The following is a 27,246-nucleotide window of genomic DNA, read 5'->3' as shown; positions in this document are numbered from 1 at the left end:
TCCTCTGCCTTTTTAAAGATTGGCCATGTTTAAAAAATACTATGTAAATTGCATAATTTGCATTTGAGATACACAATCTGTCACAAAGATACACATAAGACATTATATTGTTTCATCAGATTTTTAAAAAGTTGTTCCTTTAGTCCTAATTCCAAAAACCTGGTTTTGAAGTTGGGGGAGCACTGGGTGAACGTATATCATATGTGATCTTTTAATGTTATGGTGATGTGGTTCTGGTGCATGGCCCTTGGGCCTCTGAGGTTTCCCAAGAGGTCGAAACTATTTTCCCGATAATACTAAAATGTCATTTGCCTTTTTTGTTGGGCTGACTTTACACCAATGATGCAGAAGCAAAGGTAAACCATTAATGCCATTATCATTAATGCCTCATTAGCTCCTACCTACTTGGGCTAGTGGTAATTGGGTATTTTCATTGCTATGAACTTGAGGTTAAAACAAAACCAGAAATGCCTTACTCAGGGCTGTCCTTGACAAATCTTGACACCTGTGTACGCATATTTTTAGTATTTTGTGTAACAAAATGGGAATTACCCCTAACTTCTGCTTCATAGGAAGTATGAAAAGCATGTATGTGACAGAGCTATAGGCTGTATGGAAACTTTTTTCTTGGAACATCACTTTTTACTTGAAAAGAATGAAAAATTCTGGTTATTCAGATTTACATATCTGGCATTCATTTTCTCAAAAATGAATAAAGTGAACCTATTACTTCAAGGAAAACACCTGACAGTATTTTTGCTAATGATAAAATTCAAGCTTTTGAGCAAAATGAGAATTTCAGGAAATGCATATCTGCCACTCTGCCATGACAGCTTCTCGATACTTGGACTTTCCTGGGGAGGTGCCTGGTGATACTAAATAACACATGAATTTTAAAATATTTTGTAATGGAATCTGTTGACAATTGAAAGATCTGTATAACTCAAGAGTTTCTCATTCTTCTCCAAATGACCAATGCCTCATGTTGCACAGTCACTCATGGGTAAAAATCCACTCAAAGTGCAGGATCAATCAATGGATTCCAATGTCACATTATGAAAAAGTTTTAGATTCCTCATTGCAATTACCCCTCAAACTACCACTTGAGTTTTGGCATGATGTTAAAGGAAAACATCCATAATTACCTGAGAAAGCCGTTAAATACTCGTTTTTTGCAACCATGTATCTGTGCGAGGCCAGATTTTCTTCATACTCTTCAACCAAAACAACACAAAGGATTGAATGCAAAAGCAGGTATGTGAATCCAACGATCATGATTTAAACCAAACATTACAAAAATGTACAACAGTGCTACTCTTCTCACAATTTTTTTTTTTTGCTTTTGAAAATGTAGTGTTTTACATACAAAAATCATGTCAATGTAGTGCATTTATTTTTAAATAAACTTTTAATTTTTAAAACTAATTTTTAATTTCTTTTTAACAGTTTTTAGGGGGAAGAGGGACAGAGGGAGAGAGAGAATTTTAAACAGGCTCCATATCCAGCACAGAGCCCTCACAGGGCTCAGTCTCAGGACCCTGAGATCATGATCCAAGTCAAAATCAAGAGTTGGATGTTTAGCCACTGAGCCACCATGTGTCCTTACTTATTTTTTTTTTTTTAAGTAAGCTTTATGCCCAATGTGGGGCTTGAATTCATGACCCTTAGATCAAGAGTCACATGCTCGGGGCACCTGGGTGGCTCAGTGGGTTGAGGCCTCTGTCTTTGGCTGGGGTCATGGTCATGGGGTCCTAGGATCGAACCCCACGTCAAGCTCTCTGCTCAGCAGGGAGCCTGCCTCTCTGCCAACTTGTGATCTCTGTCTGTCAAATAGATAAATAAAATCTTTAAAAAGAAAAAACAAAAGTCACACGCTCTACTGAGTCAGCCAAGCACCCTTTAATTTCTAATATAGGTAAGTATTGAGACACATAGGCCATATAAACAAAATCTCTCTGAGGTTCGCAATTTCTTAAGTGTGTAAATGAGTCTGAGGTTCAAAAAAGTCTGAGAATTGCTGCCTCGGTGAATGGGAAAAATTCACAAGAGGAATAGCAATTAAGGAATGTTCAAACAAATCCTTATTTTTCATTAGGAAAAGTAAGTTGTTTATTTGTAGTGTAGGCTTAAGGCTATTATAGTATATCTTTATTATTTGAATATCTAATTATGGTTTTGTACATTTTCAGGAATAAAGTAATATTTGGCTCTTTATGTTTTCTCTCTCCAGGAAACTCCGTGTCCCCATTAAATGCCGGAAACAATTCACCACCCAAAGAAGTAAATAGTGTAAGGTTTTCTGTTTGTTTTCTATTTTGTGTTTTTGTTTGGGTGTAAAAGATTCTAAACATATTTTATATTGTGAAGAACTACTCAATTTTCAGATGTTATTGAAGGTGAAGCTTCCTTTTCTTCATCCTAATATCTTTAAAAAAAAAAAATTCAGTTCTGTTGACGTAATTACAGTATGCCGTGCCACTGTTAGTGCAGCCCTGCAATGACGTGCAGAGAAAATACAGATCCTGTGTAGCTCTTTGAGTTTCTCCCTGTGCGATGTGCTACAGAATTTAGTAAAATATGGTAACAAGGATGTTGACAGTGATACTGTCAAGATACAGAACATTTGCATCTTTCCCTTACATGCTTTTTTATGGTAATACCATTTCCCTCTTGCCCCTACCACCTCCTTAATCCATGGAGGCTACAAATCTAATCCACATGGAGAGTTTTGTCATTTTAAGGATGTTATATAAATGGAATCCTACAGAATGTAACTTTTTGGGATTGGATAAATTCATTCAGTGTAATTCTGTGGATATTCATCTAGGGTTTGTTGTATCCGTAGTTTTATTTTTATTGCTGAAAAGTAGTCTGTGGTTTAACATTCACATTCTCAAGTGAACCTGCAGGGTTTCCAGTTCTTGGCTATCACAGTTAAAATTTATAAAATTCCATGTGCAAGGTTGATGTGAACAGAAATTTTTTGTTTCTGTTTGTTTCTCCTCTGGGATAAATGCCCAGGAGTGCAATTTCTGGGTCATGGAGTATTGCATATTGAGTTTTTTAAGAAGCTACCAAAGCATTTTCCAGAAGAGCTATACTATTGGACTTTCCCACTGAGAATATCTGCAGTGTCACACCAGCATGTGGTGCTGGCGGTGGTTTTATTGTCCCCAGTCTTATAGACACATGTTGATATTATGTAGTAGTTTTAAATTGTGTTCCCCTGATGGCTACTGATAAACACTTTCTCATGTGCATAGTTGCCATTTCTATTTCATTTTTGATATGTTTACTCATGTCTTTTGTCCATTTTCTGATTTGGATTTTTTTTTTAACTGCTCAGTTTTGAAAGTTCTTTATATGTTCCAGGTTCTAGTCATTTTGTCAAATATGTGTGATTCACTAATGATTTCTCCCAGTCTATAGCTTGTCTTCAATCTCTTATCAGGCAAGGTGTTTGGCAGAGCAAATGTTTTTTAATTTTAATGATGTCTTGACCACTTTTTCTTTTATAGATTTTGCTTTTGGTGTCAAGACTAGAAATTCTTTGCTACTTCAGATCCAGAAAATTTGGGGCATTATTCCCAAAAAGTTTTATAATTTTACCTTTAGCTTTGTGGTCCACTTTGAGTTAATTTGAAGGTCTTTTTGTTTTGTTTTCTTTTAATTTCTCCACCATTTGTTAAAAATGCTCTATTTCCTCCACTGAATTGCTTTTGCACTTTTGTCAAAAATTAGACGTATTTATTCCATTGGTGGGGGGAAGAGGGTTGAGGGGGAGTCTAAGGAGAAGCTGTCTCTCTGCTTAGCAGGGAGCCGACCTGGTTTTGATCTCAGGACCCAGAGATCATGACCTGATCTGAAGTCCAATGCTTAACCACCTGAGCCACCCAGGTGCCCCTTTTTTGGTCCTATCAAAGAACCAGGTCTTTGTTTCATTGATTTTTTTTTTTTCTCTACGTTTTTGTTTTTTAATTTCATTGATTTCTCCTTTTATCTTTGTTTCCTTGCTTCTGTTTGCTTTTGGCATTTTTTTCTTACTTTTTTAGATTCTTAAGATGAGAATTTAGATTATTTGAAACTTTCCCTCTTTTCTAGTGTGTGAACTTAGTGCTATGAATTTACCTCTTGGCAATGTTTTAACTGTGTCTTACAAATTTTGATTTGTTATGTTTTCATTTTCTTTTAGTTCAACTTTTTTTTTTTTATTTCTTTTGAGACCTCCTCTTTGACTCATGAGTTGTTTAGAACTCTATTGTTTTCAAATGTTTGAAGATTATTAATTACTCTTGTTACTTATTTCTAGTTTGAGTCCACTGTTGTTGAAAAATCTACTCTGTGTGATTTAAATTTGTTGAGCTTTTCTTTATGGCCCCATGTGTTGTCTTAGTATATGTTCTTTAGCACTTGAAAAGAATGTCCATTTTATGGTTGGGTAGAATGATCTATAAATGTCTAACAGAATCCCTTGGTTGATGGTGATCTCAAGTTCTTTTGTATTCTTGGTGATTTTCAATGTAGGTCTACTAATTGTTGAGATAAGGATATTAAGGTCTCTATAATTATATATTGTCTTTTTCTCTTTTCAGTTTCATTTTGCTTCAATTTTTTTCTGTTAAGTCTATTGTGCTTATTGTATTTTATTTAATGTGTTCTTCCTTTCCTTTCGTTCCAGCATTCCTTTATTTCCTTTATGTTTAGAGAACGTCCTTTAGCCATTCTTTAAGTCTGCTGGTGACAAATTCTTAGTTTTCTTTCATTTAAGAATGTCTTGGTTTCTATTTCTTCTTTACTCCTGCAGGATACTTTAAAATGTTGTATTATTTTCTTCTGCTCTCCAGGGTGTATTTTGAGAAATCTATTTTCTTCTGAATTACTTTTTCCCCTGTAAGTAAAATGTCCTTTTCCTCTCTCTGCTTTTAACTTTTTTTGTCTTTAGCTTGAAGAAGTTTGACTGCGTGAGTCTTGGTGTGGATTTCTTTGATTTGGTCAGGGACTTGCTCAACATGAATTTGTAGATTTATATCTTTTGCCAAATATTGTAAGTCTGGGGCATTTTTTATTTAAGAACTTCTTTGGGGGTGCCTGGGTGCCTCAGTGGGTTAAAGCCTCTGCCTTTAGCTCAGGTTATGATCCCAGGGTCCTGAGATCCAGCCCCACATCGGGCTCTCTGCTCAACAGGGAGCCTGCTTCCCTTCCTCTCTCTCTGCCTGCCTCTCTGCCTCCTTGTGATCTGTCTGTCAAATAAATAAATAAAATCTTAAAAAAAAAGAACTTCTTCACCCTGACTTTTTTTCTCTCCTGGGACTCCAAAGACATGAATGTTAAATATTTTGTTATAGTCCCATAGGTCTCTGAGGCTCTGTTTATTTAGTTTTTTCTCCATTTTGTTTTTTCTCTCTTCTTAGGTTAGGTAATTTCTGTTGTTCAGTCTTCAAGTTTACTGAGCCTTTCCTCTGTTCTCTCCATTTTGGCATGGCATCCCTCACCCCAAAATAACATTCCTTGTTATTTTGCTTTCCAGTTGTGAAACTTCCATTTGGTTCTTCTTTATATCTTCTGTTTCTTCACTGGGACTCTTTACATTTGTTTCAATTGTGCTCCTAATTGCTTACTGAACTATTGATGGCTCCTTTAAAATGTTTGTCAAACTTCTCTGTTGTCTTGATGTTGGCTTTTTTTTTTTTTTTTTTTTTTTTTTTTTTTTTTTTTTATTATTTTTTATTTTTTATAAACATATATTTTTTATATACATATATTTTTATCCCCAGGTCTGTGAATCACCAGGTTTACACACTTCACAGCACTCACCAAATCACATACCCTCCCCAATGTCCATAATCCCACCCCCTTCTCCCCAACCCCCTCCCCCCGGCAACCCTCAGTTTGTTTTGTGAGATTAAGAGTCACTTATGGTTTGTCTCCCTCCCAATCCCATCTTGTTTCATTTATTCTTCTACCCACTTAAGCCTCCATGTTGCATCACCACTTCCTCATATCAGGGAGATCATATGATAGTTGTCTTTCTCTGCTTGACTTATTTCGCTAAGCATGATACGCTCTAGTTCCATCCATGTTGTTGCAAATGGCAAGATTTCATTTCTTTTGATGGCTGCATAGTATTCCATTGTGTATATATACCACATCTTCTTGATCCATTCATCTGTTGATGGACATCTAGGTTCTTTCCATAGTTTGGCTATTGTGGACATTGCTGCTATAAACATTCGGGTGCATGTGTCCCTTTGGATCACTACATTTGTATCTTTAGGGTAAATACCCAATAGTGCAATTGCTGGGTCATAGGGCAGTTCTATTTTCAACATTTTGAGGAACCTCCATGCTGTTTTCCAGAGTGGCTGCACCAGCTTGCATTCCCACCAACAGTGTAGGAGGGTTCCCCTTTCTCCGCATCCTCGCCAGCATCTGTCATTTCCTGACTTGTTGATTTTAGCCATTCTGACTGGTGTGAGGTGATATCTCATTGTGGTTTTGATTTGTATTTCCCTGATGCCAAGTGATATGGAGCACTTTTTCATGTGTCTGTTGGCCATCTGGATGTCTTCTTTGCAGAAATGTCTGTTCATGTCTTCTGCCCATTTCTTGATTGGATTATTTGTTCTTTGGGTGTTGAGTTTGCTAAGTTCTTTATAGATTCTGGACACTAGTCCTTTATCTGATATGTCGTTTGCAAATATCTTCTCCCATTCTGTCAGTTGTCTTTTGATTTTGTTAACTGTTTCCTTTGCTGTGCAAAAGCTTTTGATCTTGATGAAATCCCAGTAGTTCATTTTTTCCCTTGCTTCCCTTGCCTTTTGCGTTGTTCCTAGGAAGATGTTGCTGCGGCAGAGGTCGAAGAGGTTGCTGCCCGTGTTCTCCTCAAGGATTTTGATGGATTCCTTTCGTACATTGAGGTCCTTCATCCATTTTGAGTCTATTTTTGTGTGTGGTGTAAGGAAATGGTCCAATTTCATTTTTCTGCATGTGGCTGTCCAATTTTCCCAGCACCATTTATTGAAAAGGCTGTCTTTTTTCCATTGGACATTCTTTCCTGCTTTGTCGAAGATTAGTTGACCATAGAGTTGAGGGTCTATTTCTGGGCTCTCTATTCTGTTCCATTGATCTATGTATCTGTTTTTGTGCCAGTACCATGCTGTCTTGATGATGACAGCTTTGTAATAGAGCTTGAAGTCCGGAATTGTGATGCCACCAACGTTGGCTTTCTTTTTCAATATCCCTTTGGCTATTCGAGGTCTTTTCTGGTTCCATATAAATTTTAGAATTATTTGTTCCATTTCTTTGAAAAAGATGGATGGTACTTTGATAGGAATTGCATTAAATGTGTAGATTGCTTTAGGTAGCATAGACATTTTCACAATATTTATTCTTCCAATCCAGGAGCATGGAACATTTTTCCATTTCTTTGTGTCTTCCTCAATTTCTTTCATGAGTACTTTATAGTTTTCTGAGTATAGATTCTGTGTCTCTTTGGTTAGGTTTATTCCTAGGTATCTTATGGTTTTGGATGCAATTGTAAATGGGATTGACTCCTTAATATCTCTTTCTTCTGTCTTGCTGTTGGTGTAGAGAAATGCAACTGATTTCTGTGCATTGATTTTATATCCTGACACTTTACTGAATTCCTGTATAAGTTCTAGCAGTTTTGGAGTGGAGTCTTTTGGGTTTTCCACATATAGTATCATATCATCTGCGAAGAGTGATAATTTGACTTCTTCTTTGCCGATTTGGATGCCTTTAATTTCCTTTTGTTGTCTGATTGCTGAGGCTAGGACCTCTAGTACGATGTTGAATAGCAGTGGTGATAATGGACATCCCTGCCGTGTTCCTGACCTTAGCGGAAAAGCTTTCAGTTTTTCTCCATTGAGAATGATATTTGCGGTGGGTTTTTCATAGATGGCTTTGATGATATTGAGGTATGTGCCCTCTATCCCTACACTTTGAAGAGTTTTGATCAGGAAGGGATGTTGTACTTTGTCAAATGCTTTTTCAGCATCTATTGAGAGTATCATATGGTTCTTGTTCTTACTTTTATTGATGTGTTGTATCACATTGACTGATTTGCGGATGTTGAACCAACCTTGCAGCCCTGGAATAAATCCCACTTGGTCGTGGTGAATAATCTTTTTAATGTACTGTTGAATCCGATTGGCTAGTATTTTGTTGAGTATTTTCGCATCTGTGTTCATCAAGGATATCGGTCTATAGCTCTCTTTTTTGGTGGGATCCTTGTCTGGTTTTGGGATCAAGGTGATGCTGGCCTCATAAAATGAGTTTGGAAGTTTTCCTTCCATTTCTATTTTTTGGAACAGTTTCAGGAGAATAGGAATTAGTTCTTCTTTAAATGTTTGGTAGAATTCCCCCGGGAAGCCGTCTGGCCCTGGGCTTTTGTTTGTTTGGAGATTTTTAATGACTGTTTCAATCTCCTTACTGGTTATGGGTCTGTTCAGGCTTTCTATTTCTTCATGGTTCAGTTGTGGTAGTTTATATGTTTCTAGGAATGCATCCATTTCTTCCAGATTGTCAAATTTATTGCCGTAGAGTTGCTCATAGTATGTTCTTATAATAGTTTGTATTTCCTTGGTGTTAGTTGTGATCTCTCCTCTTTCATTCATTATTTTATTTATTTGGGTCCTTTCTCTTTTCTTTTTGATAAGTCGGGCCAGGGGTTTATCAATTTTATTAATTCTTTCAAAGAACCAGCTCCTAGTTTCGTTGATTTGTTCTATTGTTTTTTTGGTTTCTATTTCATTGATTTCTGCTCTGATCTTTATGATTTCTCTTCTCCTGCTGAGCTTAGGGTTTCTTTCTTGTTCCTTCTCCAGCTCCTTTAGGTGTAGGGTTAGGTTGTGTACCTGAGACCTTTCTTGTTTCTTGAGAAAGGCTTGTACCGCTATATATTTTCCTCTCAGGACTGCCTTTGTTGTGTCCCACAGATTTTGAACCGTTGTATTTTCATTATCATTTGTTTCCATGATTTTTTTCAATTCTTCTTTAATTTCCCGGTTGACCCATTCATTCTTTAGAAGGATACTGTTTAGTCTCCATGTATTTGGGTTCTTTCCAAACTTCCTTTTGTGGTTGAGTTCTAGCTTTAGAGCATTGTGGTCTGAAAATATGCAGGGAATGATCCCAATCTTTTGATACCGGTTGAGTCCTGATTTAGGACCGAGGATGTGATCTATTCTGGAGAATGTACCATGTGCACTAGAGAAGAATGTGTATTCTGTTGCTTTGGGATGAAATATTCTGAATATATCTGTGATGTCCATCTGGTCCAGTGTGTCATTTAAGGCCTTTATTTCCTTGCTGATCTTTTGCTTGGATGACCTGTCCATTTCAGTGAGGGGAATATTAAAGTCCCCTACTATTATTGTATTGTTGTTTATGTGTTTCTTTGATTTTGTTATTAATTGGTTTATATAGTTGGCTGCTCCCACGTTGGGGGCATAGATATTTAAAATTGTTAAATCTTCTTGTTGGACAGACCCTTTGAGTATGATATAGTGTCCTTCCTCATCTCTTATTACAGTCTTTGGCTTAAAATCTAATTGATCTGATATAAGGATTGCCACTCCTGCTTTCTTCTGATGTCCATTAGCATGGTAAATTCTTTTCCACCCCCTCACTTTAAATCTGGAGGTGTCTTCGGGCTTAAAATGTGTTTCTTGGAGGCAACATATAGATGGGTTTTGTTTTTTTATCCATTCTGATACCCTGTGTCTTTTGACAGGGGCATTTAGCCCATTCACATTCAGGGTAACTATTGAGAGATATGAATTTAGTGCCATTGTATTGCCTGTAAGGTGACTGTTACTGTATATGGTCTCTGTTCCTTTCTGATCTACCACTTGTAGGCTCTCTCTTTGCTTAGAGGACCCCTTTCAATATTTCCTGTAGAGCTGGTTTGGTATTTGCAAATTCTTTCAGTTGTTGTTTGTCCTGGAAGCTTTTAATCTCTCCTTCTATTTTCAATGATAGCCTAGCTGGATATAGTATTCTTGGCTGCATGTTTTTCTCGTTTAGTGCTCTGAAAATATCATGCCAGCTCTTTCTGGCCTGCCAGGTCTCTGTGGATAAGTCAGCTGCCAATCTAATATTTTTACCATTGTATGTTACAGACTTCTTTTCCCGGGCTGCTTTCAGGATTTTCTCTTTGTCATTGAGACTTGTAAATTTTACTATTATGTGACGGGGTGTGGGCCTATTCTTATTTATTTTGAGGGGCATTCTCTGAACCTCCTGAATTTTGATGCTTGTTCCCTTTGCCATATTGGGGAAATTCTCCCCAATAATTCTCTCCAGTATACCTTCTGCTCCCCTCTCACTTTCTTCTTCTTCTGGAATCCCAATTATTCTAATGTTGTTTCGTCTTATGGTGTCACTTATTTCTCGAATTCTCCCCTCGTGGTCCAGTAGCTGTTTGTCCCTCTTTTGATCAGCTTCTTTATTCTCTGTCATTTGGTCTTCTATATCACTAATTCTTTCTTCTGCCTCATTTATCCTAGCAGTGAGAGCCTCCATTTTTGATTGCACCTCATTAATAGCTTTTTTGATTTCAACTTGGTTAGATTTTAGTTCTTTTATTTCTCCAGAAAGGGCTTTTATATCTCTCGAGAGGGTTTCTCTAATATCTTCCATGCCTTTTTCGAGCCCGGCTAGAACCTTGAGAATTGTCATTCTGAACTCTAGATCTGACATATTACCGATGTCTGTATTGATTAGGTCCCTAGCCTTCGGTACTGCCTCTTGTTCTTTTTTTTGTGGTGAATTTTTACGTCTTGTCATTTTGTCCAGATAAGAGTAAATGAAGGGGCAAGTAAAATACTAAAAGGGTGGCAACAACCCCAGGAAAATATGCTTTAGCCAAATTAGAAGAGATCCAAAATCGTGAGTGGGGAGAAAGGGGATAAAAAGAGGTTCAAAAAGGAAGAAAGAAAAAAGAAAAAAAAAAAAAAAAAAAAAAAAAAAAGAAAAGAATTTTTTTTTAAAAAAGAAAACACCTAAGAAAAATGTAAAAAAATATATATATATATTAGATAAACTAGTAAAAAATCGTTAAAAAAGAAAAAGGTAACAGTTAAAAAAAAAAAAATTTTACCCGAAGGCGAGAAAAAAAAAAAAAAATGAAAAAGAAAAAATTAAATTAACTGCAAGACTAAAAAAAATCACAGGAAAAAAGCCATGAGTTCCGTGCTTGGCTTTCTCCTCCTCTGGAATTCTGCTGCTCTCCTTGGTATTGAAACCGCACTCCTTGGTAGGTGAGCTTGGTCTCGGCTGGATTTCTTGTTGATCTTCTGGGGGAGGGGCCTGTTGTAGTGATTTTCAAGTGTCTTTGCCCCAGGCGGAATTACACCGCCCTTACCCGGGGCCGGGGTGAGTAATCCGCTCGGGTTTGCTTTCAGGAGCTTTTGTTCCCTGAGCGCTTTCCGTAGAGTTCCAGAGGACGGGAATACAAATGGCGGCCTCCTGGTCTCCGGCCCGGAGGAGCCGAGAGCCCAGGGCCGCACTCCCCAGTGCACCCTCAGAGAACAGCGCCCAGTTATTCCCGTCTGCCTGACCTCCGGCCGTGCCCCGAGCTCACCGAGCCTGCGACCGGTTCAAGGTAACACGGAGCTGCGAGCTTACTGTCGGCTCTGTCTCTGTAGCCGGCTTTCCCGTTCCAATACCCGCAAGCTCTGCGACACTCAGACACCCCCGATCCTTCTGTGACCCTGCGGGACCTGAGGCCACGCTGACCCCGCGTGGGCTTCGCTCCGGTTTAGCCTCTGGAGCGATGTCCCTCCGCGGAGCAGACTTTTAAAAGTCCTGATTTTGTGCGCGGTTGCTCCGCCGCTTGCCGGGAGCCGGCCCCTCCCCCCGGGGTCTATCTTCCCGTCGCTTTGGATTCACTTCTCCGCCGGTCCTACCTTTCAGAAAGTGGTTGTTTTTCTGTTTCCAGAATTGCTGTTCTTCTTCTCTTCGATCTGCCGATGGATTTTCAGGTGTTTGCAATCTTTAGATAAGCTATCTAGCTGATCTCCGGCTAGCTGAAGCAGTCTCAGCTTGCTACTTCTCCGCCATCTTGACTCAAGGAAGCGGCTTTTTTTTTTTTTTTTTTTTAATTCAGTTGTGATTTCCCTTTTTCTAAATAAGACAAGTGATTTCATATTGAAACTAGCACATTTGGGGTATTATGTTAATAAAATTCTGTATCTTATTTAAACTTCCTTTTTAGCTAGCTTCCTCTGACCCTACATCAGAGGGTGGGTGCTGCTGGGTGGGAGTAGATGTCCAGGTTCTTCAGTCAGCCTGAGCTGGCACTGAAGGAGGTGCCTCCCTTGCCCTTGGGTGAGGGTGGGAGTTCCAGCTTCCAGGTAGGCCTCATGTGATACCTCCTCCTTGCCAGAAGTGATGAGTGCCTCTTTACTGATAAAGGAGTGGGATGGAGTGGGGAGAGAGTAGGTAGGTCAGAGAGGAGAATTAGAGGGGAAGATTTGGGAGACACTAATTACTTTTGAACAGTGGTTAAAAAGTCCTGATTGTCCACTGGGAGTCCTCTTCTACCTCCCCAGTAAAGGTGGTTGGGGTAGGAGGAACACTCCTACCTGTTGGGTGAAAGTCCGGGTTCCGGGGGAGACTCCTAGGGATGAAACGCCAGCACCCTACTCTAGAACAGGGCCACAGTTTTTACTGTGGTGTTTGTCTAGGGTAGAACAGTTACTGGTTTTCTGTATTGCTGGGATGCCCATTTCTTCGTCTTTAGCTCAAGAGAGGATACTTTCTGTTGGGGCTTTTATTGTCTGTACTGTTTGGCATTTTGGGTTGCTGGCTTCTCCAGCACCATGTCTGAAATATGTGAGGCAAAAAGAAAACTCCGGAACTCATTGTCTTGTTCTTCTCTGGGCCCCAAATTTCCTAGCCTGTCTGCTGCCCTCTTGTCAAAGTCAGCTTATGTTTGTTTATATTATAAGTCTGGGTTTTTAGTAGCATGTAATAGGAGGACTAGGGAAAGGTGCATCTTTTTTATCTGTCCAGAAGAGGAAATCCCAAATACAGTATTTAAAAAAAAACTACTACCAGGTTTTAATATTGCTATTCTCTTTTCTTAATAGAAGCCTAGCAATAACGTGCCTCCTGCAAAGTCAAAAAAAATACACAAGTTGATTGAGAATTCCTTGTCCATAAATAATTCAGCACTCTTCAACTCCTTAGGACCTTCTTTTCGGTCAACAACTTGCCATCGCTGTGGCTTGTTTGGTAAGCATATTTCCCTAACATGTCTGGATTATTTTTTCACACATTTGAAAAATATTTTTACTATGGAAAGTTTAAAACATAGTAAGTATGAACAGAATATTGTACCTGCTCTATACCCATCTCTCTGCTTCAGCAGCCACTGGCATTCTACGGTTGTTCATTCATACCTTTCCACTCTTGCTGCTTCCTTACCCGATTATTATTTCCCATAGTTTTGTTTGTGATAAAATTTACATGCACTGGGAAGCACAAACTCACATGCTTATCAAGACAGAATATTTCTATCTTCTTAGAAAGTTCCCTTCTAGCTCCTTCCAATCTCTATGGCCACGAGAGGCAACCACAGTGGTTTTTTAAATTGAACTGTAAATTAATTTTGCCAGTTTTAGAACTTCATAAAAATGGAATCTTGATTCTTTTGTGTGAAGCTTTTTTTTCATTTAGAATAATATTTTTAGTATTAATATGGTCTACATACACTATTTTTTGGTGCCAAATAGTAGTTATACGATTCTATCACAGTGTATCTGGTTTTTTGTTGAATAGTTTTGCTTGTGTTTAGCTTTTGGTTATTATAAATAGAGCTCTTTCCATGCTTTTTCACAAGTCCTTATGAGGATATATATTTCCCTTTCTCTTGGGTACATACCTAGGAGTATAATTGCTGAGTCAAAGGGTAGGTATATAAGTTTAGAGGAAACAGCCAAGCCATTTTCCTGAGTAGTTATCCTGTTCTGCCTTCCCAATGATAGTGAGTTTTGTGCTCCACATCACTGTCATTCGGTGCTGCTGGTCTTTTCAACGTTAGCCCTCCTCGTGGGTGTGTACTGGTATTGCAGTGTGCTTTTATTTTTATTTATTTATTTTTTTAAAGATTTTATTTTTTATTTGACAGACAGAGATCACAAGCAGGCAGAGAGGTAGGCAGAGAGAGAGAGGAGGAAGCAGGCTCCCTGCCGAGCAGAGAGCCCGATGCGGGACTCGATCCCAGGACCCTGAGATCATGACCTGAGCTGAAGGCAGCGGCTTAACCCACTGAGCCACCCAGGCGCCCCTGCAGTGTGCTTTTAAATTCTATTTCCCTCATGACCCGTGAGTGATCTTGAGCAGTATTTCACATGCTTACTGGCCACTTGGACATTTAGCTTTTTTTTTTCTTTTGAGTAGAACCATTTGAGGCCAGCCTGTTTTTTTTTGGTTGTTGTTGTTTTTTTATGTGGGTTTTTTTTTTTTTTTTCTGCCTGTATATTCATAGGTTTTTTTTTAGTACTTTATTTAAAAAACTTCTGGGTTTTTCTGGATGTGATTCTCTTCATTGGTTTTTTGTCTTGTATTTTTTTTTTAACAGCGCGAGGTAATAAGCCGTGTCAGAGTTTGCTTGCGCAAGTTTGTTTTCACAACCACACACTTTCTGTTTCCTTTGATTGTGCCTTTTATAATGTGTTCTGGGCTCTACTTTAGGAAAGTCAGTCATGTTTTCAGTCTGTCCCACCTTTCATTTTCATCTTTGCATTCCTATTTGCAATCTGAGAGAGCTTTAAAAATTTAATCTTAATGCCTAATCAAAAACATCATCATCCTCTTCAAGTAATCTTCCTGATGTGATTAATAGAATGGTGATTGGTATGTCTGGTCTTTGAAAATGTCTTGCTCTCAGCAACAAATACTTGGAATAAAACACTGGTGATGTTACGGGCTGTGTTCTGTAGGATCGCTGAGGTGCTCACAGTGCAAGCAGACCTACTACTGCTCCACAGCGTGCCAGAGAAGGGACTGGTCCGCACACAGCATCGTGTGCAAACCTGTTCAACAAAAGTAAGCATGATTTCTTTTATTCACTAGGGAATATTTAAACGGGCTTTATTTTTGATAGTGTAAGAATCAAATGAGGTTAGCAGGCCATAACTATGTAGAAGTTGTCACTTTTATTTACTGAAGTGGTAACATAAAGGATGCAAATTTGAAATGAAGAGCTTACAAATTCAGGACTGAGTTTCCATGAATATGATTCAGAACTTTAAGTTTTTAGTGTTTGTAATAAGTAGACCTTTATAATTTTTTTTTTAAAGATTTTACCTGTTTATTTGACAGAGAGAGACAGAGAGGTCACAAGTAGGCAGAGAGGCAGGCAGAGAGAGAGGGAGAAGCAGGCTCCCTGCCAAGGAGAGAGCCCGATGTGGGGCTTGATCCCAGGACCCCGGAACCATGACCCGGGCCGAAGGCAGAGGCTTAACCCACTGAGCCACCCAGGCGCCCCTATAAGTAGACCTTTAGAATTCCTTTTAAACACGTGTTCTTTCCTGAATTATGATAAGGTAGAACACTCACAGTGTCTCATGAATTGCGACTTTAAAATATGAAAATCTTAGTGGCATGGCATTTACCAGTATACAAAGCAGTTTCACATCTATAACTTCATTCGGTCCTCAAAACTATTGAGCTCGTGTAGGGATTACATCTTGCAGATAAGAAAGCTGGGGCTTGGAGATTGTGGCTGCAGAGGTCCCTTTAATCAGGTTGCTTTGGAAGAGGCGAGCTCGCCCACAGGGTAGACGGGTGCAAAGCCAGCCCTGGACTATTTTGCTCTGTTACTACTGTGAAACTCTCTGAAGGAAGCTGTTTCTCTCCTTCTGGATTTTGATGATTGAGAATTTAACATCACTGTGGCCCCTACTCTTGATTGGCTCTGTACTCTAAGTATTATAATCAGCTGCTTTATTTCAGTTTCCACAAACGTGAAGATAGTAAGTCACCTTTTGAAACAAAGAACATGGAAGTGAAAAATGAGGTATGATGTACTTTTTGTCTTTAGAGTGAATTTTGAATGATTTCCTTTTAAATTAAGAGGGCTTAAGCTAAATGCAATACCACTTCTGCATTTCACCAATGTTTATCCACGTGATCTCCACACCCAACATGGGGCTCGAACTCTCCAGATCCCAGATGGAGTTGCAGGTCCGTCTGACTGAGTCAGCCAGGTGCCTCTGCATCAATGTTTATTAAATCCTGTGTTTCCTGTGGAATAACCTGTACACCTTAATGATCGATTGGGTGACTGTTGGGGATTTTTGAGCATTATGTGTGCCCAGCACTCTGCCCCGAAGGACTTGTGATGCCTGTGTCTCAGTGTAAAATTGTTTGGATTCCTGAGAGACAGCCCCTCTCTCTAGTCCCTGCATGCACACATTCTCTGGCTTTGTGTCCTGCCCTCGTACCGAAGGAGCATTTTTTTCTCCAAGACCTCTCTTCCATGTAGGTAACTGTGGGCTAAGTCATTCATAACTTGAAAAATATCAGTAGTGCTCAGCTCATCTATAATTTTTAGGCTTCTCTAGCTGGTCCTAGTTTCTACTTAAAAAAAAAAATCTGACTTCCTCAAATATTCATACTTATAAAATGTTAACAAGTTCAAACTTAAAACACTAACCCCCCCCCCGTTTTATTTTATAAACTCAACATTATCATCACCACTGATGATACTTCAGTATCATCACCACCACCTGATACTTCAGTGATCCCACTGCTGTGTAAACTGCCTAGGGACAGTGGGTTTTATTGGCTCTTGGAGTTACACACTATATCTCTCTGTTACTCAAGCCTCAGGGGCTATTTTGGCCTGAATTCCAGCAAATGGTGGCCACAGTATTGCTTGGAAACATGTGCTTGTATAAGTAACTCACTCATGTGTTTTGTTTTTTTAAAACCCAGGGTGATTACCCTCTTGGAGTTACTAAAGAAATAGCCACTGGTGCTGATAAAATAATGTTTTCTGATTTGAGAAGTCTACAACTCAGGAAAACCATGGAAATAAAGGTATTTGTTATTTAATTTCTATAGACAGAGATCCAAAGAACTATAGATTTTTATTCCTTGTTTCCTGTTTTTAGTTTGAGCTTCTAAGTGAGCTACGAAATGTAACTGATGAAACTGATTGTGAAAACTGTCTTAAAATACCCTTTTAAAAATCTCATTAGAAAGCTTTAAGAAATTCCCATGTGCTTGTGTTCTCAGTGAATTATTGCACCTTTTCTGTCTTTTGAAAGGGTACAGTTACTGAATTCAAACACCCAAGTGACTTCTATGTGCAGTTATATTCTTCAGAAGTGTTAGAATACATGAACCAGCTTTCTGCGAGTCTAAAGGAAACCTATGCACATACAACTCAGGAGGATTACATTCCTGTTAAGGGGGAAGTTTGTGTTGCCAAGTACACTGTTGATCAGGTAACCGCTGATGAAGTGAATTATTTAATACGATGTTTTAATTTTCTTTTGTCATATAAGCTGGACACCGGAGCTTTTAATAATGCATTTGCTGGCTTAACCAGAGTCTGTGGTCACATTCCTGTCTCTCTTCCTCATTCGGTATTATGGATTTGTTGGGTGAGCCCTCCAGCTCTGTCGATAGGCGCCTCCTCTGCCAAGTGCAGACGGACAGCCAGCCCTGCAGCCTATGCATTTTTGTACTGAGGCATTAGTGTGTCATTGTGTCTCCTGGGCTAGAGTAACCTGGGAGTGGTTGTGTGTACATTAGTCTCCTAAGTAGACAAATTCAGGGATTTCTTAGCCAGATTGTTAGAAGATTAACCTGTTAAATGAGTCCCTCAGAACAGAGCTGTAGTTTCTCCTTTGGCTGTTCTATAGATGGGCTGAGAGTTTTGAAGCCTGAGAGACCGTTTTGAAGCAGAGCACCATTATATTTCACTTTCAGACCTGGAACAGAGTAATGATACAAGATATTGATATGCTGCAGAAGAAGGCACATGTCTTATATATTGATTATGGAAATGAAGAAATAATTCCAGTAAACAGAATTCACCAACTAAATAGAAACATTGACTTATTTCCTCCATGTGTAAGTCTTTTTTACTTTCTGAATTCCTAATAGTGTCCCCAAAGAGCTGTCTTTAATATATATATATATATATATATTTAAAGATTTTATTTATTTGACAGAGATCACAAGTAGGCAGAGAGGCAGGCAGAGAGAGAGGAGGAAGCAGGCTCCCCACTGAGCAGAGAGCCCGATGTGGGGCTCGATCCCAGGACCCTGAGATCATGACTTGAGCCGAAGGCAGAGGCTTAACCCACTGAGCCACCCAGGCGCCCCTATCTTTAATATTTTAATGGGCACAATATTTGCTTGCTCTGTTCTGTAATGGTTATTATAAAAAAGTACCTATTGGTATATTTCTCATTTTTACTAAATGTAGATAAATGTCATTGGCTTTCTTGGATCCATTTAAGAAGCCTTAGGTAATACTTCATTACCTGAGAAACTTCGCATTTTTTAGGGACATCTTATCCATCTGTTCTTTTTTTTTTTTTTTTAAAGATTTTATTTATTTTTATTTGACAGATAGAGATTACAAGTAGGCAGAGAGGCAGGCAGAGAGAGAGAGGAGGAAGCAGGCTCCCCGCTGAGCAGAGAGCCCGATGCGGGCCTCGATCCCAGGACCCTGAGATCATGACCTGAGACGAAGGCAGCGGCTTAACCCACTGAGCCACCCAGGCGCCCTCCATCTGTTCTTTTAAAAACAATCATTTCTATGTATAATACATTGTCTGGAAGCAACCTGAATTTATATGTATTTGAGGGATAATTAGTTATCCTTTCATAAATTTCTCAAGCTTCAGGTCCCAAAAGGAAAAGTACATGGATAGAGTAGCGCAAGAGACAAATTACATACAAAAATTAGATACAAAATTACGTAATTACATACATAATGTACATATGTAAAAAAATACATAATTACATATGTAAATACATAATTACATATGTACAAAAAACATAAAATTGCTTATTGGTTCTTGGAAGATTTCTGATAAATATTCAGTGATAAATGTATTACCTTTAAAAAATCTTCATGTTACTAATTAGAAAAAATCATTTTCAAATACTAATTTTTTAGTAACTCATGTAAAATCTTTCAGGCCATAAAGTGTTTTGTGGCCAGTGTTATCCCAGCAGAGGGGAACTGGAGCAGTGAATGTGTCAAAACGATTAAGTCACTGTTAATGGAGCAGTACTGCTCTGTAAAGATTGTTGACATTTCCAAAGAAGAAGTGGTTACCTTTGCTGTGGATGTGATGCTGCCCAGCTCAGGTAAGATCGAACTCTGTTTTGTAGATGCAGCAATTAATATGGTGTTTAGTCTTCAGCTGTTACGCAGAGAAGAAATAGAAACATGAAATGAGGCCAAGTAAGCTCCTCGCAAGTCCTTCAGGGTGTGACCTTGCTCTTGCCGGTGGCAGTCAGTCGGAGACCCGGCATCGGCATCGGTGGTGGAGCTGGGGGACTTCAAAGGCTAGGTGCTGACTTAGTGTGGGGATGACTGTTAGCCTTTTGATACGGCTGTTACGATCACCATTCCTGATTTCTACTCACTTATGGAGAAAAATTTAAGAGTTTCCTTATGAATTGGTCCATACTTTCACCACGAGTGCTTTTTCCTTGAAGAATCTTCACAGAAGTGCGTTTGGTTAGTAATGAGAATGTAAGTGCCTAGTATTTAAGTGTGGAGATGGAAACCCCTCGGAATCCCTTCTGTGTGTTCAAAAAGTGACTTCTGACCATGTGCTTATAATTGTGTCTCACTTTCCAAGGTATCATTCTTTTTCTTTAGGAGACATACTATTGGTTGATGACATGGTAGAAAGTTCATTTAAATCTTTAGTGAAATTAAGTGTTTTCTTTGCTGTGTATTGTTTTGTATTATGACTCAGTCTTCTGGATGGTATTTCTTTTTTTTTTTAATTTAATTTTTTTTCAGTGTTCCAAAATTCATTGTTTATGCACCCACACCCAGTGCTCCATGCAATACATGCCCTCCGCAATACCCACCACCGAGTTCACACCCCCCACCCTTTCCCCTCCAAAACCCCTCAGTTGGTATTTCAAGGAACTTGAAGTTTATGACATGCTGGCTACCCCTTGTTTCAGCCATACTTTGAGAAAAAATAGTCTTAGTTTAACACTAAACTTATTTTTTTCTTATAAATGGTGGCCATACTAAGCCTGCCAGTGAGGTAGCAACTAAATCTTTCATGTTATCCAGAATTTTGAGGTGAAATATTTTTATAAAATTTTCTGCCACATGACAATGGTAATTTTGCTTCAATTTTTAAGGCTGAGCATTAGTTAACAGTATTTTGCACACAGAAACTGAACTGGTAACGAAATAGGCCAGTGTATTAATAGATATGATCTCTAGGTCACATGATTATGATTCATTTGTTTCATGTTTATGCTTTTCTTCTTGGTATAATATCTCAATGGGGATGTATTTTCTTAACCATTTTTAGGAAAACTCTTAGATGATGTGCTCATAGAAATGGGATATGGCTTGAAACCCAAGGGACAAAATTCTAAGAAGCAAAGTGCAGATGCAAGTGAGTATACAGATTCGTATAGAACAGTACAGTGACTCCAGGTACTAAAGAATATCTTCTCTCCTAAACAAACAAACAAAAAAGGGCAGAGCTGTCACACTGACAGATTTAATGGAAGTAACCATTCTTTGAACTTTATGTAAAAAAGATAAATGTTCATATAGTAGCACATTACGTCTAAGCTTAGTCTTCCCTCCCTGCCTGTTTTCCTTCCGCATCTGTCTTCCGTATTAATCCTTGACATGACGATTATCAGAAATCTCCAAAGTACTGAATATCATGACAGTTTGAGTTGAAGGGTTTTTAGCTAACATGTCCTTAGTTTAATTTTCCCTCCTTACTTAGGTGTTCCAACAATAACAAATAGGATAATTCTGTTCTGGTAAGATGGTGTTTCTTCAGAAATTTTTTTTTTTTTACTTCTCGTTTAATTATGTATGTGGCTTTTCCGTTTAGTATAACAAGAATTATATTAAACAAGAACTAAGAAGTTTTGCTACTAGCATTTTATTTTCTCATTTCCTAGTTATATGCCCTGTTTTCCTCCTTACTTTGTCTCTTTACCAATCACTTTGGATGTAGACATATCTCATTGTTTCTTGCTCATTCATCCAGAGGTGATGGCCAGGTTCATGGTTCTGTGACTAGATGTATCCCTTCATATAAACCAGGTTGACACATTTTTAAGTCTACCTTATCCTTACCTCCTGTCCTTTGCCTTGTCTCATTGGTTGCCAGGTCTCGATTGGTTCTTCTTCCTGAATATCCTTTGTATATGATTTTTTTTCTTTTTTAAAATCCTTTTCTTCCTTATTATTTTTCTAGGTCAGGAATCCTGACCAGTTGTGGATAATTCCAACAACCTTCTCTGACTTTTTCTGATGTCTGAATTTTTTTTTTTAAATTTTATTTATTTATTTGACAGAGAGAAATCACAAGTAGATGGAGAGGCAGGCAGAGAGAGAGAGAGAGAGGGAAGCAGGCTCCTTGCCGAGCAGAGAGCCCAATGCGGGACTCGATCCCAGGACCCTGAGATCATGACCTGAGCCGAAGGCAGCGGCTTAACCCACTGAGCCACCCAGGCGCCCCTCTGATGTCTGAATTTTTTAAAAAGATTTTTTATTTTATTTATTTGACAGAGAGAGAGATCACAGTAGGAAGAGAGGGAGGCAGAGAGGGAGGAGAAGCAGGCTCCCCGCTGAGCAGAGAGCCTGATGTGGGGCTCGATCCCAGGACCCTGAGATCATGACCTGAGCTGAAGTCAGACCCACTGAGCCACCCAGGCACCCCTCTGCTGTCTGAATTCTTTATAATACTATACATGATATCCCCAGAACACAAATCTTAGTATGACAGCTCTGCTGGAAAGTTTGTAGTAATTCTTTGCCATCTAGAGGAGAAAACCGATCACTTACTGATCTAGTAGTAGTCATGGTTGAAACCATAAATGCTGGTGGTATATTAGGGAGAGTGTGGGATCGGGGAAAAAAGGGGGTGGGGGATAAACCCAGGGCCTACAGCATCGAGTGAGAAGTCATAATGGGGGAGGTGGGTAGAGTGGGGACAAAAGTTGCCAGAGCAACAGAAGGGTGAATGCTTCTAGAAGGAAGTCATCAGTAGTAAAAGCAAGGCTTGCAGAGCTGTCTCGTAGAAGGAACAAAAATCTCCTGGACAGTATTTGCTTCACTGAGGGACTATGGAGGTGCCTTAGTGGAGGGTATTCTGTGGTCAGGACAGACACGTAGAGAAGAGATGATAGGGACGCCTGGGTGGCTCAGTTGGTTAAGCAGCTGCCTTCAGCTCAGGTCATGATCCCAGCATCCTGGGGTCGAGTCCCACATGGGGGGGGGTGCTTGCTCAGCAGGGAGCCTGCTTCTCCCTCTGCCTCTGCCTGCCATTCTGTCTGCCTATGCTCACTCTCTCTCCCTCTCTCTCTGACAAATAAATAAAATCTTTAAAAAAAAAGAGAGAGATGATAAAACGGCATGAGAGCGAGTGCATGGAGAGTGCAGTGCGAGCACCTGGGCGGCCACCTAACCTGGGTTAGGGGGAAGTCTTTTCAAGGTGACACCACACTGAGCAAGAAATAACCAGGTTGCTAGGAGATTGGGGGTGTGTTCTGGGAGGAAGAATAGCATGTGTTAAGGCCTAGAGGTGTTGAAGAAGCGTGACTGGGTTTGAAATGCTACAAAAATCAGCTGAATGATAACCAGAATGCCTTGGTTTTTCTGTTTGGTTTCTTTTGTTGTTGTTGTTGTTAAGATGATCTTGAAGATGTTGGAAAAATGATAGCTGAAAACAAAGTTGTTGTGGATAGAAGTGATCTAATCCCCAAAGTGTTAACTTTGAATGTAGGCGATAAGTTTTGTGGTGTGGTTGCCCACATTCAGACTCCAGAAGACTTCTTTTGTCAACAGCTGCAAAGCGGACGTAAGTAAATTTTCTTTGATTTGTGCTGGTTGTATAATCTTTGTACTTCAAGAGACTCAACATGTGAAAAAGAAGATAATGCGTAGATTTGTATGTACTGTGTTTAAGATGTGATCTATATCTACAGATAAGCTCGCTGAACTTCAGGCATCCCTTAGCGAATACTGTGGTCAAGTGTCTCCACGCTCAGATTTTTATCCAACCATTGGTGATATCTGTTGTGCCCAATTCTCAGGTGAGGGAAGAGTCTTAATGAATTTTTTTTTTTTTTTTTACTTATAATCAAGTAAAAAAAATGGAACAATCTTCAGTCTGCACTGGATGGCTGCATTTGAAGTTTGAGTATTAGAGTGCACCAATCCTTTAACTATGCACAGTTAAACTGAACCCAAGTATGCAAGGGAAGAAGGTCTGTGAGTGCTGGGGGAGTTGGCAAAGGAAGTTCCTATTATTTTAACAGCCCTTTAGTTTTGGGGGACCGGTGCAGGTAATTTTGTTTACATCAAGATGTGAGCATGGAAACTTCCAGGATCACGTCTTCACTAGTTTCTTGGGAAGAGAGGGAGGGCCTGGAAGCACGGAGCCGTCACAGCACAGCTGTGATAACTGGCTTCTGTTCTATCCTGCTGAAGGGAAGCAAGTCCAGTTGCCTCACAGGAGGGTAAGATGCAAGTGGGCCTCCAGGAAATGGATTGCTTGGTCGGTAGAGTCTGGTTGACTCCTACTGCCAGTATTCTAAAATTAGCCCTGCTTGAGCTTAGCAAATTGTCCCTGTACTGATCAAAGCATCATGGTGGATTCATTCCCAAGACCCAGACATGTTCTCGGGCCTAATGAGTTGTTGTTGTTAACGGAGACAAAGCATGTTGTAAGTCATGACCTCCCAGGACATGAGCGGTCTAGTAAGGTATGCATAAAAGGGAGTTTTTAGGAATTGAGGGCTTCTGAGAAGCAGAGGTTGTCATGTTGACTAGGCATACATTGTTCAATAAAGCCTGGTACTCTGTTAACGTAAAACCTACGAATGACCATCTCTAAATTTGGGAGGGAAGGTTTTTGTTTATATCTGTACTGGAAAATCATTTGAGACATAGTCTCTCCTTCTTTCAGAGGATGATCAGTGGTACCGTGCCTCCGTTTTAGCTTATGCTTCTGAACAATCTGTACTGGTTGGATATGTAGATTATGGAAACTTTGAAATCCTTAGTTTGACAAGACTCTGTCCCATAACTCCGAAGTTGCTGGAATTGCCGATGCAGGCTATAAAATGTGTGCTGGCAGGTAGGACATTTTTGAGGTCCCCATATTCTTAAAAGTACTAAAACCTAAAGTAAGAGCATTAGAACTTAAACTATCCAGAAGATAAAAGAATGTGTTTAAGTATAACTTCTGTTAGTGCAAAAATAGTCCTTAATAGAACACTTCAAATACACAGGACTATATTGCTATCTCTAATAAAATAAAGTTTAATTCAATGTTCCTGTGGTTAAGAAATTGAGCATTCTTTTTTTTTCTATTTGTAGTCTGGATTATTGGTAAATAACATAGAAGCTGATTCATTACACAAAGTAGAGCAAAACCCATTTGTAAAAACAGTATGTTCGAACATATGCTTAGAAATTACTATATATAAAATCTATCCCACCAGGAGCCAGGGCTTCTTTCCATGTCAATAAATTGGCCTCTATTACCTTCACTCAGATATACCATAATTGAACTAGTATCTGATTATCAGAAGGATTATTTCCAAGTTTTTGCTAGTAGAAGTATTCTTTTTTTAAAAGATTTTTATTAAAGAGCATGAGTAGGGGTGGGCAGAGGGAGAAGCAGACTCTGCATTGAGCAGGGTGCCCAGTGTGAGGCCTATCCCAGGACCTGAACCAAAGGCAGACACTTAATCCACTGAGCCACCCAGGTACCCCGTAGCAGTGTTCTTCTAACTGTATTTTGCAACCCTTCCATGATCATTTCCTGAGGATGACAGGCTGTGAGATATAGCTGTACTACAGAATTCCTCAGGTGAAATGGAGGTGTCTGTGGGCATGTTTCTTTTCCTGTTTGTGGTATATGTTATTATTGCTCCCCAGAAAGGATAGAACTAGTTTATACACCTACCAGAAAGACAGCAGGGGAGCCCATTCCTTCACACGGTGCACCAAATAGAGATACCTCTCTATTATTTCATGTTAGCCAGTTTTGATAAGTTAAAACTAAATCATTTTAATTATTTTATTACCATGAGGCTGAACTTTTTTTTCCATACATTACTTGCTTTTATGAGAAGGCTAGGCATAACGTTGGGTTGTTGATTTGCAAGTGCCTTTGCAGTTTAAGTACTGCTGGTGTTTTTTTAATGTCATTGTAAGGAAGCAGTATTTCTTCCTGGATTGTTGGATGCTTCTGTTTATGATTTTCTTAACTTATTGAGATATAATTTACATACCATAAAATTCTCAGTCTTAGGTATACAATTCCGTGATTTTTAGTAATTTACTGTTCATAGACAGCACCCTGATGAGGTTTCTTGTGCGTGTCAGTAGTTAATCCCAGCTCCCCTGGAATCACTAATCTGTCTTCGAGATATGTTTTTCTGGACATTTCATATCAATGGAATTATGGTTTGTTTACATAGAGGTAGAGTAGTTTTCTATAGGCTTTTTTTTTCTTTATAATTTTGCCTTTGTTTTAATATTAGAAAATCCTTCTGCTCAGGTGGGACTTTTTGGCTCTCGTGTTTGTCATGTTCCTTAAATTTAACTTTGAGGAAATTAGGAGCTAAACTTTATAAATGCTTGTTATAAGAAGTATTTTAAGGGCGCCTGGGTGGCTCAGTGGATTAAAGCCTCTGCCTTCGGCTCAGGTCATGATCCCAGGGTCCTGGGATCGAGCCCCGCATCGGGCTGTCTGCTCCTCGGAGAGCCTGCTTCCTCTTCTCTCTCTGTCTGTCTCTCTGCCTACTTGTGATCTCTGTCTGTCAAATAAATAAATTAAATCTTTAAAAAAAAAAAGAAGTATTTTAATATTCTTTTAAACATTCTTTGATAGGAGTAAAGCCATCATTAGGAATTTGGACTCCAGAAGCTATTTCTTTGATGAAGAAGATTGTGCAGAACAAAATGATCACGGTGAAAGTGGCTGACAAGCTGGAGAACAGCTCCCTGGTGGAGCTCGTGGACGAATCCGTGACGCCTCACGTCAGCATTGCGCAGGCGCTCAGGGACGCCGGCTTTGCCGTCGGGGAGGCAGGGGAGCTGGCCGAGAAACCCAGTGTCACAAAGGAAGACAGCGGTGAGTAAGATGTCCGCTCCATCATGTCTGTGCTGGAATCCCGATGGCTTGTGTGTGTGTTGGGGGGGAGGGTTCTTATGCTTTCAAAGAGAATGATGTTGAGTATGTTCTCTCTTTTTGAATCAAGCATTCATTTAAATATAGTATGAGTGTGTGGGAAAACTGAAAAAAACAAAAACAAAAACAAAAAAGCAAAAAAAACAAAAAAGCAAAACCTGAAGGTCACTGGCAGATGTCACTAAAAGTCCCTGGACTTCCTCAAAAGCAGATCCCTCACCAGCCATACCTCCCATCCACACTTTGACCATTTGTTTTGTAAAAGTTCATTTTTTTTTTTTTTTCGCAGTTGCCTTGGGTATAGAAGCAAAACTAAATCCATTGGAGTGGACGTGGGTTGAAATGGCTGTTGACCAAACAGTAGATGTTGTGGTCTGTATGATGTACAGTCCTGGAGAATTTTACTGCCATGTGCTTCAAGAGGATGGTAAGTGGACTCTTCTCATCTATTTCCCTTACAGATACATTGGTGTGGTAATAACTGAAGAGGAGTTCACTCAATAATAGAAGTACTGTCTTTCCAAGAAGGGCCAGGGCAGTATTTCTATTAATAAGAAAGATTTGATTAAACTTAATTGCCTTTTATTCCATTTTAAGCCACTGTTTCTATTTTTAAAAATCTATTTAAACCAGTTTCAATTTCATAGAACGTTTTCTAAATTTATTTTTGAAAATTAAATGGTAGATTTTACTAAAGCATGACATGCATATATGTAAGTGCACAAATATTGCAGCATTGATACGTCATCACGAAGTCAAAACACTGAGTGACTGACATCTAGGTCAAGATAATGAAGCATTACCAGTCATCCAGAAGTTT

At 39.2% G+C, this 27,246-nt stretch overlaps 1 protein-coding gene and 1 long non-coding RNA gene across 4 annotated transcripts in view; one reads left to right on the top strand and one right to left on the bottom strand.

Moving 5' to 3' along the window:
• Nucleotides 1–22,180, bottom strand: part of LOC131830666 (uncharacterized) — a 29,129-nt gene extending 6,949 nt beyond the window's left edge. The window contains exons 1-2 of the long non-coding RNA XR_009353263.1: nucleotides 22,067–22,180; nucleotides 17,848–17,972 (exon numbers count right to left, since the gene is read on the bottom strand). This is a non-coding gene — a long non-coding RNA (uncharacterized LOC131830666). The remainder of the gene's footprint in view (nucleotides 1–17,847; nucleotides 17,973–22,066) is intronic.
• The window catches only part of TDRD1 (tudor domain containing 1), a 55,813-nt gene that overhangs the window by 10,895 nt on the left and 17,672 nt on the right, over nucleotides 1–27,246 (top strand). For all 3 annotated transcript variants that reach the window (XM_059173111.1, XM_059173113.1, XM_059173112.1), the window contains exons 3-16: nucleotides 2,231–2,289; nucleotides 13,116–13,260; nucleotides 14,970–15,075; nucleotides 15,985–16,048; nucleotides 16,969–17,073; nucleotides 17,304–17,483; nucleotides 17,971–18,114; nucleotides 19,194–19,365; nucleotides 20,565–20,651; nucleotides 22,914–23,081; nucleotides 23,209–23,316; nucleotides 24,192–24,362; nucleotides 26,127–26,369; nucleotides 26,716–26,853. In XM_059173111.1, coding sequence (XP_059029094.1) covers nucleotides 2,231–2,289; nucleotides 13,116–13,260; nucleotides 14,970–15,075; nucleotides 15,985–16,048; nucleotides 16,969–17,073; nucleotides 17,304–17,483; nucleotides 17,971–18,114; nucleotides 19,194–19,365; nucleotides 20,565–20,651; nucleotides 22,914–23,081; nucleotides 23,209–23,316; nucleotides 24,192–24,362; nucleotides 26,127–26,369; nucleotides 26,716–26,853 — 1,890 coding nt within the window. The remainder of the gene's footprint in view (nucleotides 1–2,230; nucleotides 2,290–13,115; nucleotides 13,261–14,969; nucleotides 15,076–15,984; nucleotides 16,049–16,968; nucleotides 17,074–17,303; nucleotides 17,484–17,970; nucleotides 18,115–19,193; nucleotides 19,366–20,564; nucleotides 20,652–22,913; nucleotides 23,082–23,208; nucleotides 23,317–24,191; nucleotides 24,363–26,126; nucleotides 26,370–26,715; nucleotides 26,854–27,246) is intronic.

Source organism: Mustela lutreola, chromosome 4 (assembly GCF_030435805.1).
Source record: "Mustela lutreola isolate mMusLut2 chromosome 4, mMusLut2.pri, whole genome shotgun sequence".
NCBI lineage: Eukaryota > Metazoa > Chordata > Mammalia > Carnivora > Mustelidae > Mustela > Mustela lutreola.
This window is presented reverse-complemented; position numbering and strand designations above follow the sequence as displayed.